Genomic DNA, 13,397 nt, shown 5'->3' with positions numbered 1-13,397 from the left:
ATCTCTAGATTTTACAGATTTTTTTAGAAATGGTCTATTTCTACGGTATGTTCCTCCATCATCAGTACATACTACATAACTATGACCACTAAGCTTTTTACTGACAGTGGCCTGCTTCCACTCTTCTGTTTTATTGTCAATGTGTTGAACTCTAACAGTGTCTCCAATACATAAGGTTTTCAACTGTTTTCTGTTTGAGTAACGATCAGCAACAGCAAATCTTTTGTCAATCAGCTTTCTCCTTTCCTTTTCAGTGGAAAAATTAGATGGCATGAGGCAATTGCTAACTGTAGGAATCAATGATTTAGTTCGTCTACCCATTAAGCGCTGTACAGGATGTGACGGAATTCAAAACCACAAAAAAACAGTACACAACACTCACCCTGGTCCTCGGTTGCTGGAAGATGGAGTAAGGCGTCCACGGTCGCCAACACACCTCACAAAACCACACAAACCAAACCAAAACAGAAAAACACACGACTCACGAACATACAGCAACAAGAACAGCACACTAACAAGGAAAGACAACAACTCTGAATCAGCACACAACAAACTGTTTTAGACCAAAAAAAACGACTGACCGGCACTAGCTCTGACTCGAAACTCACTCCAAAACCAAAAAATCCTCACATATATTCCATAGACAGACAGCGCCGTAAACAAACTAACGACCTCATCCCTCTTCCAACAACCGAAGCACTCACTAACGACAATTACACTCTCTCTCTCTCTCTCTCTCACAAAACGTTGGGAAATGCTAAATAGAAACAAATTTATTCATCCTCTATATTTCTCCCCCTTTTTAGCATTTCCCAACCAACACCTTTCACACCTCTTTCAAATCGCCTTTACGCAACACCCACGGATGCTCACTAGCAGGTCCTCTAGATCGCGTTGGGCACGCAATCATTCTCTCAGAATCATTCTCTCTTCTAACAACATTCAAATCCACATCTTCTCCTCCATTCTCTCTCAGATTCGCGCTTTCTTCTTCACTATTCCCACTCTCAATTTCATCCACAATCTCATCTATACCCTCTAACTCGTTCCCAAATACCTCCCCCAATTCTTCAACTAACCCCTCCCATTCGCTCATTGACCTTTCCAATTCTTGCAACGATTCATTCATGCTTTCAATCACTCGTCTATCACTGCTACGCTCTCTTACTCTTACACTTTCACTCACCTCCAACCGTTCACTTACCCCTACACGTTCAGTCAACTCAGTTATATCAAACCCGCATATGCTATACGTTCTATTCATACCATCCCATTCATCCGTATTACACGCTTTATCACTCATTTTCACTTTGGCACTCACACCCCTATCACACAACTTACGATCATTCCGTTCACTTACGTTCTTCCCTTTCTTACGTTTTCTGCCATACTCTATCAAAACAAATTGCTTCATGCACTCGTCAGTCTTTCCAGCAAAGCCCCCCTCATGCAACAACCCCTCACGTACATGCATCACATGCACCGCTTGCATCCTGGAGGATCCACCCATTTGAACTCCCTTCACACTCAGTTTCCCTAATTCGCTGTCACAGTCACCCTCTTTCATCTACATACACGATACATGCCCTTCCATTCCACATTCGTCACACTTCGCTCTCGGTTCTGAACACATTCTCGCATAATGCCCATTCTTACCACAGTTGCCACATATTACATTCACTCGGGTACCCCTACAACCATTAGCAATATGACCCACCTGTCCGCACCTGTAGCATTTAACCCCCCTATCTTTCGTACACTCCCTTACCAAATGTCCCGATTGCCCACACCAAAACACGCTCCTAAAGCCCACCTACACTCATTCTTTGTATGTCCTTCCTTTCCACATCTAAAACACTTCGCTCGACTTCCACTCATCGACCTTCCCCTTTGTACACTACTATCCCTAACCCGTCCAACCCGTTGTTCCCTTACAAACCCACTATTCATCCTCCCTGGCACCTCCACATTACTTGCTCTTACACTCCTATCTATTACACTATCGGCCATTCTCATTGGGCCCCTCAACACTGCATCCCTAAAGCTTCCAAACTCTGGCACTCTCTCATCTACCCCAGCCCTTACACTTACACTTCTGCTCTCTTTATAACCCTGTCAAGCTCATAATCTTCTACAATTTCCAAAATTTCTCCCCAAGTCAACCTTTCATTCATCCATCTTTTCTTCTCCTTCCGCTTCAAGTTCACAAATTCTCTAACTCCATCTGGCACTGTCCCTAACAACTTCCGTACTAACTCCTTACATTCATCTATCCCATCATCCCCAAACTTCTTCCTTGCCAACGTCTCCAGCCTACAAGCATACAGTGACAAGGTTTCCCCAGCTTTCATTCTTGCCTCATCAAATTCATTCTTCCTCTTATACTTAACACTCGCTTTCATACGCCTCGCTTGCTCAACTAGTCTAGCTTTCACCTTGTCATACTCAACATCTCCCACACTCATAATAACCCTATACATATCAAGTAAAAACCCAGTCAAATATTCTCCTAATTCTCGTGCCCACACTCTCTTACTTTTCCCCATACTTATCCTGACAAAACCTTTCATACTCCCTAAAGAAATCATGCACATCCCTACTTCCATACTCATTATACCTTTCACACCGGGTACCTCCCTCACATACATAGCCTTTCTCACTTCTTTTTCTCACTCACTTTCGCTACTTTCACTCTGTCCTTTCATACCCTCTTCCGAATACAAAGAGTCCACTTCCACATTTACATTCATCTTACTCATTACACTCTTCTTCCCCCTCTTTTTATCCACTTTTATCCACTCACCTCCATCCACCTCACTATCACTACTGTCTTCACCCTCTCCCTTCTTTCCTGCCTTTCCCACTTCCTTACCCTTCTTACCAGTTTCCTTTCCCTTTCCTTCTTCCCTTTTTCTTCCCCTGACTTATCCTTACTTTCCCTCTGTTCCTTCCCTTGCTTTTCATTCCCTTTTCCTTACCCTGCCTCTCATTCCTCGTTTCTTACTTCCTATTCCCATATCACTTTCATCACTCACGCTTCCATTCACTTCTTCCTCCTTTTCTTTCTCTCTTGCCCCTTCACACGTTCCAGAGAACCTGCCTCCAACAGCCCCTTCTCCAAAAACACCCTTGAACATACCTTTCACCATTTCTTCCACACCTTTCATCATTCCCTCCAACTTTTTATCCACCCTCTCTTCCATTCTCTCTTCTGACTCTTTCATCTCCCCTTTCATTTCTTCTTTCGCACTTCTTAGCATTCCCCCCATCTCCTCCAACTGACTCCTCAATCTCTCATTCTCACCCCTCAACCACGTATTCTCCTCTCTCAACCTCACCAGTTCCTCTTCCATCCTTCTCTTCAGTCACACTACCAGCCACCAATCTCAATTGCAGCTGCAATACCAGCTGCCCCACGTTGGGCGCCAAATATTATGTGGCGGAATTCAAAACCACAAAAAAACAGTACAAAACACTCACCATGGTCCTCGGTTGCTGGAAGATGGAGTAAGGCGTCCACGGTCGCCAACACACCACACAAAACCACACAAACCAAACCAAAACAGAAAAACACACGACTCACGAACATACAGCAACAAGAACAGCACACTAACAAGGAAAAACAACAACTCTGAATCAGCACACAAACAAACTGTTTTAGACCAAAAAAAACGACTGACCGGCACTAGCTCTGACTCAAAACTCACTCCAAAAACCGAAAAATCCTCACATATATTCCACAGACAGACAGCGCGTCTGTAAACAAACTAACGACCTCATCCCTCTTCCAACAACCAAGCACTCACTAACGACAATTACACTCTCTCTCTCTCTCTCTCTCTCTCTCTCACACAAAACGTTGGGAAATGCTAAATAAAAACAAATTTATTCATCCCTCTATAAGGACTAGTTGCTAAGCCTTCATGAGGAGTATTTCTCAGGTTCAGAAGTTCCAAGTATGGATCTTCTTTGGTTTTCTTACACTTTTTCATAAGATTTTTAGCAATTTTAACTGCTGCTTCAGCTGCACCATTAGCTTTGCTATTTCCAGGACTTATAGGTTCATGAGAAAATCCCTACTTTTGAGCAAAGTGATCAAACAGATGAGAATATTGTGGACCATTATCTGAAATCAAAACATCGGGAATGCCATGACGAGCAAAATGATGTTTGAATTTTGTGATCACAGCATCAGATGTAGTTTCTGGCAGATAATCAACTTCAAAGAACTGACTGTATTAATCAACTGTGACTAGGTAGTTTCTTCCTTCAATAGCAAATGTATCAGATCCTACTTTTTGCCAAGGGCGAGAAGGTACGTCATGGAGATGTAGTGGCTCTTCAGGCTGTTTATAGGAGTAACAGGCACACACATCACACGATTCAACATATTGTCTAACTTCTGCAGAAATTCCTGGCCAATACATTAGTTCTCAGGCTCGGAGTAGACAAGAGTTTATACCAGAATGACCAGCATGTACCCTCTCTTTCATTTCATACCTCATTGCTCTTTTTGGAGAAAGGATGAAACTTCCTCTGAATAAGCGGTCAAGGCGATGGGCTTCTTGACTAAGGGCGGATATTCTTCGAAGGGAATAGAGTAGCCGTGATCAAGGCGATGGGCTTCTTGACTAAGGGTGGATATTCTTCGAAGGGAATAGAGTAGCCATTCTTGAAAACTTCTGCGACCCACCGCTCTGATCTTCTCTTGCTCCATTCTTCCTAAAAATAAAGGAGCCTGGCACCCACTGCTGCACAGGGAATACTGTCCTCACTTCTTGGAGGAAGGTTTGGTTGACGATTTCTTGATGGCCTTGGAGGAAAAGTGGATGTTAGCTCTAGGTCTTGATAGAAACCTTTGTCTGCCCCCTCAAAAGGGCTGATGCTACAAAGGTGACGATGATTTGGCAGTGAAGGCAGGATTCTCCCTGGCATGTTTCGAGGACTGCAATAGGAGGTCCTGTGTAGACTTCTTTTGTAAGTCTGAGGTGATCCCATTAACCATTGATTGTGGGAAAAGGAAGTCATGTACAAGAGGGAAGAAGAGAAGGGTTGACTTCTGCACTGATGTAACCCCTTGTGCGGTAAAAGAGCACCAGAGCTCTCTTTTCTTTAGGATGCCCATTGAACAGGTGGAGACTATCTCGTGGGAAGTGTCTCTTATCCCTCTATCGAAGCAAGATAGCATGCCCAGAAGACCCAAAGAAAGGTCCACGGGAACTGAGAATAGTCTTGGATTTTCTTGGCAAGGACGCCTACTGCCCAATCCAGGAAGATGACTACTTCAAAAACCTTAAAGACATTCTTCAGTAAGTGTTTGAGTTTGGCAGAAGAAAACATCACCTAGCTGCTGCAAAGGCAGACCTGCAAGAGGACTCAATGAGACCCGGGAAGTCCCCCTGGGAGGAGGCAGACACACCCAGGGAAGGAGCTTCTCCAGTAGCATAATAAAGAGTATCGCCTACACAACAAACACGAAGTGGGATAGCAGAACGCAGCCTTCCCCTGCTCTCTCTTGTCTGCTAACCAGCACTCAACTTCGCTCATAGCTTTCCTAGCCAAAGTAGACAGAACCAATTTAGGAGGCTTGGACAATTCCGACGGAAGACAACTCATCTGGAAAGCGGAAGCCAGCAAAGAAGGGGCTGCTGGTGAAAAGAAATTAGGAAAAGTTCGAAGCAGAAAACGCAAGAGCTGAATACACCGTAGTAGGAGTTTCTTCCTCTGGATCCTGAACTTCCTCTTCGGCCAACGAAACTGGAGACAAAGGTGCATCTACAGCGCTAGCAGGAGGAGACTGAGGTTTTCAAAAAAACTCAAGATGTCGTTCAGTTGTTGGTGGATGGGAGCCAGAGCTGATCTACAACAGTTGGCGCCGCAAGAGACGAAGCTGTCGCTGAACAATGAGAAGAGGGAAGATCTGGCGCCAATGGGCACTCAGGAGCTACTGGAAGATTGGGCGCAGTTGGGCACTCAGGAGCTAGTGAGTGCTCAGAAGATACGATACAGAGTGCTCGGAAGAAACAGAGCACTTGGGAGCAACTGAATGCTCAGACGCCACTGAACGTCTGGGCGCTTCTGAAGTCTTAGAGGTTGAAGGAATAGCTGATACTGCTACACTTTGAGATGCCAAAGAATGTCTGGAAGAGTGCGTGGGAGCTGAAGGGCATTCAGTCACTAAAGCGTGCTCAGAAGCAGAAGGAAGTTCGGGAGCCAATGGACGCATTAACACAGCACACTTACACTTGGAAACTGTTGGAGACTGATCAGGCACCAAAGCAAGACACTTCACAAGGGAAACTTCTGGCAAAAAATGTTCTAGGCTGTCCCAGAAGCTACGCAATGGTTCAGCCTCCTTAACTTTCTTACAAGGCACCTGACGGGTGCTAGACACATCCACTGCAGACCTTTTCAGTGGTCTGGATTCATCCTTAAAACGCCATTGTCGCCTTCATTCAGGACTCAACGCTTTGGAACTGGAGGAAAGATGGTGTGCATCCGAAAAACGCCTTTCCAACGGTGTTCTATCATCACCTGGGAATCGACTACAGGTGCGACTGAGGGGCTGACTGCCTGTGGGCAGACCCCACTGACCTTGGGCCTCCAGTATGACTACTACCAGGAGCAGGGGAGTGTGTCAGGGACCTTCGCCTAGCAGAATTGGTGGGACAGACAGTCAGCTCCTCCATTAACACTTCACTATGAGCACTCTTTTCACAGTCCATAAGCGCACGAACTAAATCACCTAACTGGGCCATAGAATTCACCAACAACTCAAGCTTGCGATCAAATTTCGCTTCTATGGTGGCAATAGCATTAGGGTCAGAAGTATGAGAGCTGGGTATGGGAACAGGTGGTATAGCTGAAGGACTGCGAATTGGGGACATGACAGAAATAACAAGAACGTCAGAGGAAGACCTCAAAGATTCCTGCCTAGCTAATGACTTGTCACTCCTAGCAGTCACTTTCCTTTTCCTATATCTTTCCAACTTGGAAAGGTGAGAAGTCAAAATTTTCCATTGTCTAGGGTCCCAGTCAACACATTCGACACATGTCAGATCTAATGAACACACTTAACCCCTGCAACTAGTACAAACTGTATGCAAATCTTATTTGGCAGAAGTCAACCTAGTAGTCCAGCCCTTGCTGCAATAATGAGTGCTAAACGTACTGGCGTCAGACATTGTCAAAAGCAAGTTGACTAAGTCTCAAAAAGGGAAAATAAGTCAAAATTCAGAAAATTCATCTAGAATAAGTAACCTTGACTAAATAAATGCCGAAAGGCAACCAAAATATTCCAAAATACTTCACCGAAATCCAAAATTTAAGCTGCTGCTCACAACCTTTGTTGAGAGCTGGCAGAAATAAATTGAGATCTCTTTGCTGTAATGTTCCTTTCCTTCCCTGACAGTTGGCGGGGCTGGTTACTTACACCAAAAACAAAACAAAAGAATCGCTACTGTGAATTTTCAAATTTTTGCTGCCGGTTACTAGAAATTGATAGCGATGTAATTACTTGGTAAGTTACTCACATAAAATTAATATTTATTTACTTTTTAGTCACTATCATAATGTGCAAGACCCAGAAGGAAAATTAAAATATTTGATGAACTGTTGTTAACTGAGAGAGAGAGAGAGAGAGAGAGAGAGAGAGAGAGAGAGAGAGAGAGAGAGAGAGAGAGAGAGAGAGAGAGAGAGAGAGAGAGAGAGAGAGATTTTTTTATGCTTCATATTTCCATTTTGTTCTTACATGATTCAACTGATTATTATAATTTATTATATTTAGTTTCTTAAGACATTTCACATTTCAATAAAATTTCTAAGTGATTTATTGTGTTTTTATTCCTTTTGTTTTTTATGATTCAGTTAAATAGCAACAGACTTGCATCAGTACTTATTACATGCAAGACAAGTAGGCATTAAGCCTAAGAACGAACAACTTAATACAAACAAATGTTTCAACCAATAGACCTAGTAATGAGATGAGTGCTTGGAAATTGAAACCATAATTGATATAGTAGAGGCTTTGCTTTTGCCATTTTAGTTTTTACTTTTTAACTCTTTTTCAAGTAAAATCATACCAGAACCTGAAATTGCAAGTAAGCCACTACGATAATTTAAAAGGTAATGTATCCCTTTACATCAGTCACTTCACGGTAAATCTGCTACATGCAGCACCCTCCCTGCCGTAGTTGCCAGATGTTGCTTTTTAGGATGATGATTTGTCTGAAAATCTAAATTGAGAGTATCGAGACTTTTGTATGTGACTGTACCTCCCTGACCCTACTCATTCTGGAGGCTGATGGGAAGGCTTTTGCCACTGCTGAGTCTAAGAGCATGCCAAAGTACTTTGTATGCTGGTTGGGCATGAGGTCTTGCCTCTCTCAATCTATCACCATCTGCAATTCAACAGAAAAAGGTGAGGAGACGGTCTCTGTCCTACAGCAAGTGCATCTTGAAAGATGCCAGGACTAGCCAGTCACACAGATAATGCACCAAAAGCATACCCTTCAAATGGACTCAAGCCAAAACCAAGGTAAACACCACCGGGGCCATCACCAGTCCACAGCAAAAAGCTTTGAACTGGCAAACATTTCTGCTGCAGACGAAGTGTAAATACTTACAAGAGTGCTGATGAATGGGTATTTGAAATTATGCATCCTTCAGGTCTACTGTAAGTATGAAGTCACCTTCACTGATAGACTCCAGCACTCAGCGTGCTATTTCGATCTTGAAGCGAGTCAGAACAACAAATTTGTTCTATGGAGAAGCTGACCACAAGTCTCCAACCACCAGTGGTGTTCTCCATCTGGAAAAGATGACTGTAAAACCCTGGCATTTTACAACTTTGACATCACCTTTCTCTTTCATCGCCTCCACCTCCACCAACAGGGCCAGAGATTTTGGCAAATCCAGAGGACACACATGGAACATGGTTGCTGGGGGATGTGTGAAGGCCCTTGAAAGGAATCCTGTAACCATCCCGAAGGACTGATGCTGTCCAAAGTTCTGAGCAGTGTCTCACTTCCTAACATGGCTAGGGGAGGGGGATGAGAGGGTTGGGCAGACTCCCCTCCCTTCCTTGAGGAAGAAAGTTGAGTGACTTTTCTGGGTTGAGAAGAAGCAAGCTTACTCCCGACCCAATAACCCAAAGGCTTAGCCTTCCCTGAAGGTTCGGCCACTAGTGTCTATCCCTGATATATGTTAAGACGGTCATTCCACTTTGGATAAAAGTGTCTTGGTGCTCCAACCTTCCCCTCTCCACTGCTACTCTTCAGAAAGAATATGAGATTTAGGCCTGCTGCCAAGTGCTGGGATCTATGAGGAAAATTGTGAGTTGAGAGTAAAGGAGGTTTTAAAAGGTGTAACAGGAAACATGCCTGGAGAAGAGGGATGAAACCTTGTCCCTCCTTCTCAAGACAAAATTACCCAAGAGGTTGGAAATCTTGTGCACTACGAAAGTCAACGCTTTTCCCCCCAACGCAGAAACCTCAGAAACTTTGCCCTCTTGTCCTGGAACGAGATGCCTGTCACACACAAGTTTGCCAACGTGTTCAACCATAGGTCAAGCCACATGGTAGTCTAGTGAGATGCTGTAGTATAAGACTTCATGGCACTGATCTTGGAGGCTGAGAAGGATGCACCTTCTTGGCAGAGTCTCTTCAGGGGAAGGTCATTAGTCAACCTGCAGACTGACGAGTCCAAAGCAGGAGGCGTAATCTTTGTCCTCCAGTGCCCAATACTGTATTTCTTTTGGCATGTGAGCAGCAGGGAGGGAGCTTATCTGACCTGCAGGACTGCAAAGAACTCTATGACCTACAGATCAGAGTACTCACTTGGTCTAAGACACCACACGCAAGTTGGGACTAGGACAACTTGACCAAAGGTCTTAGTTTCAGAGCACACACCAGGGTAAACTTGACTGATGAGACCAAGGACAGGAAAGGAACCAAAAAGGCTTCCCTAAGATTATAAAGCTCACATATGAGTGTAATAATCTCCTGAAAATGCTGCTCTAGCTGGGCCTTTTGAAGTTCAGATTGAGCAGAACCATTTGGACCCATCCATTGCTGGATCCCCTCCCACAAAATCTTCCCTGTACTGTAGTCAGTAGCACCTGAGCGAGAAGCAACACAGGAGAATGGGCCATGTACTGCCTTACACTGACACCTACAGTGTATATGGCTAACAGCCCTCATGAAAGATTGAAGGACCAAGAGGGGACATGTCTTGAGAACAAGAGTGCACAGGCCCATGCATGATCAGTAGACCCCATATGTGCCAAGCAAGAAGGCACTGCTGGCTCCCCCATGCACGATCCATAGAACCCACATGCGCCAAACAAAAACTCAGTGCTGGCTCATACCAAGTACACTCAACTGCAAAAGTGAGGACCTTAGTGTCTTAGCATTTCATTCAAAACATACTAACATATTTTACTAAAAAATGCGCATGCAGTCTAGACAATGAAAAAGTACTGATGTTGAAACTTCAAAAAATATTGTCTCATGAAAAAAAATATATTGTCTTATAAAGCATTTATGCATGTTCAAAACAGTTTTCTCCAGCAACTGAGCTGTTCACTGTGCCAGATACTTTTGCGATAAAACTGTTCTTTTTCTCATAATCTAAAAATTTCTTTCTAGCCACTATTAATTTGTTTTACATAATGTACAAATAAATCTATATTAAAATATCTGTATGTAAATTAATGAATTTACATATAGATATTTTAATGTAGATTTATTTTCATGTTATGTAAAATAAATTAATAGTGCCTGGAAAGCCATTTTAAATTATTGAAAAAAACAAGATCTTTTGCAATGTATGGGAAACTTCACTCTTACTACTATAGAGAAAAGTTTTGAGACAAATGAAATGGTTTTTTGCCAAATTTCTTACACATGCAGCTATCTGATAATGCTTATTCATATTTATGAATTTCATGTTTTACGTAAATATCAGCAGCAGCTATAGGGAAGCTGGGTGTCACAATTATTTTTAATGATGATGGAAAAAATAGGACTACAGCCAAATGGAATGCAGCCTAAACCTGTAATAGAATTGAAAGTCTGTCTTACTGTCATAGCTGATTCATCAATGAGAAACCATTTAAAAAAATACTGGTAATGTTTGGGATCATTGTAATATTTTCATTAATTTTACATATAACTACTCTACAAACCATTTGATTCACTTCATAGATAGTATCTAAATAGATGTTAAAACCAAGTTCTTCATTAATTTTACACACATTTATTGCAAGAGCCAATTAGAAGATACAGTATATAATTTAGTCCCAAGATAAAGTTTCTTACACTGATAAAATTTCAGTACATTATAGCCATCATCCTCCATGATTTAAATAAACTTCATTATAACAATAACAGAAACGTCATTAATACTATTTGGCAAGCATTTGTAATGTTCTTACTAATGGAAAGGGTAATTCTGCTTTTAAAAAAATGAACATTCAACACATTTGTACATAGGAGTACAAAATCTTTGTGACATACCTGTACAACATCATTTTCTGTGAAGAGCAACCATAAATGAGAAGGGTCTTCCTCTTCTTCACCTGAGCTATCAACAACTACCCACACACTGTCTGAACTCTTATCTGTTGTGTTACTTTCCCCATCTAAGACTTCTTGGGATGGACTAGGCTTCAAGTTGTGGAGGAAATCCTCACGACCACTTGTTGGATTCAGAATGGTGGAGAGAATCGTGAGTGCATGATCCAAGGCCCAGCAACCTAACATTCCTCCATCTTTGAAGTCTTGATGCCATGGCCCTCCTACCTGTAATTTTAAAGAACAAAACTGTTATTTACTATCTTAAAATCATGTCATGCTGCAGCATAAACCCCTCTACACTCAAGCCTAACCAACAATACATGATGTACTCCATTAGTGTCTAACCACCGATTCTAAAAATGAAACATAAATCAACTTCTCTCCATAAAAAGAACTGCCGAATATTTAAATACCTTTTAAGGATCAAATTAATATTTCTGAGCTCGGTCCCAAGAAAAATTGAGATCACAAGTAAAAGTGTAAAAACATCCTAACAGATATACCTTAACTTGTTAAAAAATGCAACTAAACACAATAATCTGTTACAGAGCACAAATAAAAGCAGAGCATGTTAGGACACAAGCTGATTCGGTCACATGTGACACCACCATTCAACCTCTAACCGGAGTCACTTAGGTTACATCTTTTATATCATTTCTAGTTTCAGAATTCTCAAGGTTCTTTCACTGATATCAAGTTCATGGAAAATTATAAATACTTGAGATTTATTTAAAAGCTTATCTGTCCATAGCTTTTACTTCTGCACCAGTGGGAGTTTGACAGATGCAAATAAAAACCAGATCACTTGGTTTTATATGAATAAAAGTTTTCTATTCATCTGTTATCCCCACCCCCACCAAAGGACCAACAGGTACAAGCACTCATAGCCAGTCAGTCTACTTTTACCCACATTGAATGTGGGGAGGTAGGAAGGGCAAATAATACAATGGAGAGGTAAGTCATTACAAAATAAATCTTAAGTATTACATTTTTTAAAATGAAACTTACCTCTCCTTTATATAACCAATTCCTGCATTTGAAAAGGTGAGCAAAGTGAAAATCAGCTAACCCTTTCAAGGTTACTAAATACAAAATAATGATGTGTGCTTATCTCGAGAATTCAATCCATAGGCTATTACTGCCGCCTGAGAAGGACTGTCAATCAGGTAAGAAAGCCGCATCACGAAGATACCTGAGCTCTCACCCACTATGTCTTTTACTGCCTTATCTAAACACCCAATGAAGCCAAAAGCTTCCTTGCCAAGAGAAGTCTTGAGGGGCTAATGAAGAAAGTTTATTATTACAACCATCAATTACTCCCACAGACATGTCCATGAACGAATGGATCTGCAGCGCCCAAACAAAGCTCTGATAAGTAAATTCAACTCCTCGGTTGTTAAAAATACCTTCCATGAGTTTTCAGCTCTTCTTTTCAAAGGATCCAAGAACACCATGATGCAGAGTCCTTCCCTGATGCTACCTCAAATCTTGGAAGGAGACCTGTTGTTGTGATTCTGACTTGAACTGTCTGGTTCTTTTCAATACTTACACAATAAAACAATTCTGCAACAACTGGAAACAGGGTAAAGAGCATAGAAAGAGAACTTGCACATCAATACAGTGTATTTATTTACAACATAATGTTACATTCACTCAACTTTATATACTGTGACTTGAAGAAAAGGTCATTGCTATGAACTCCTCAACTTCCAAAGGGCAGCGTAGATAAGGTGCCACCGTCGTACCAAACCTTCTGAAAGGGACTTTCTCCTGCGGGTATAACATGAAGTGCTTCCCCTCTGTCCGTCTTTCATCCTCTGT

General features: G+C 42.1%; 1 protein-coding gene across 2 annotated transcripts in view; it reads right to left on the bottom strand.

Moving 5' to 3' along the window:
- The window catches only part of Epg5 (ectopic P-granules autophagy protein 5), a 474,230-nt gene that overhangs the window by 426,592 nt on the left and 34,241 nt on the right, over positions 1–13,397 (bottom strand). For both annotated transcript variants that reach the window (XM_067119916.1, XM_067119917.1), the window contains one exon: positions 11,517–11,801. In XM_067119916.1, the coding sequence (XP_066976017.1) occupies positions 11,517–11,801 (285 nt within the window). The remainder of the gene's footprint in view (positions 1–11,516; positions 11,802–13,397) is intronic.

This window comes from Macrobrachium rosenbergii, chromosome 17 (assembly GCF_040412425.1).
Source record: "Macrobrachium rosenbergii isolate ZJJX-2024 chromosome 17, ASM4041242v1, whole genome shotgun sequence".
Lineage (NCBI taxonomy): Eukaryota > Metazoa > Arthropoda > Malacostraca > Decapoda > Palaemonidae > Macrobrachium > Macrobrachium rosenbergii.
The sequence above is the reverse complement of the archived record's forward strand: the minus strand, read 5'-3'. Positions and strand labels throughout refer to the sequence as shown.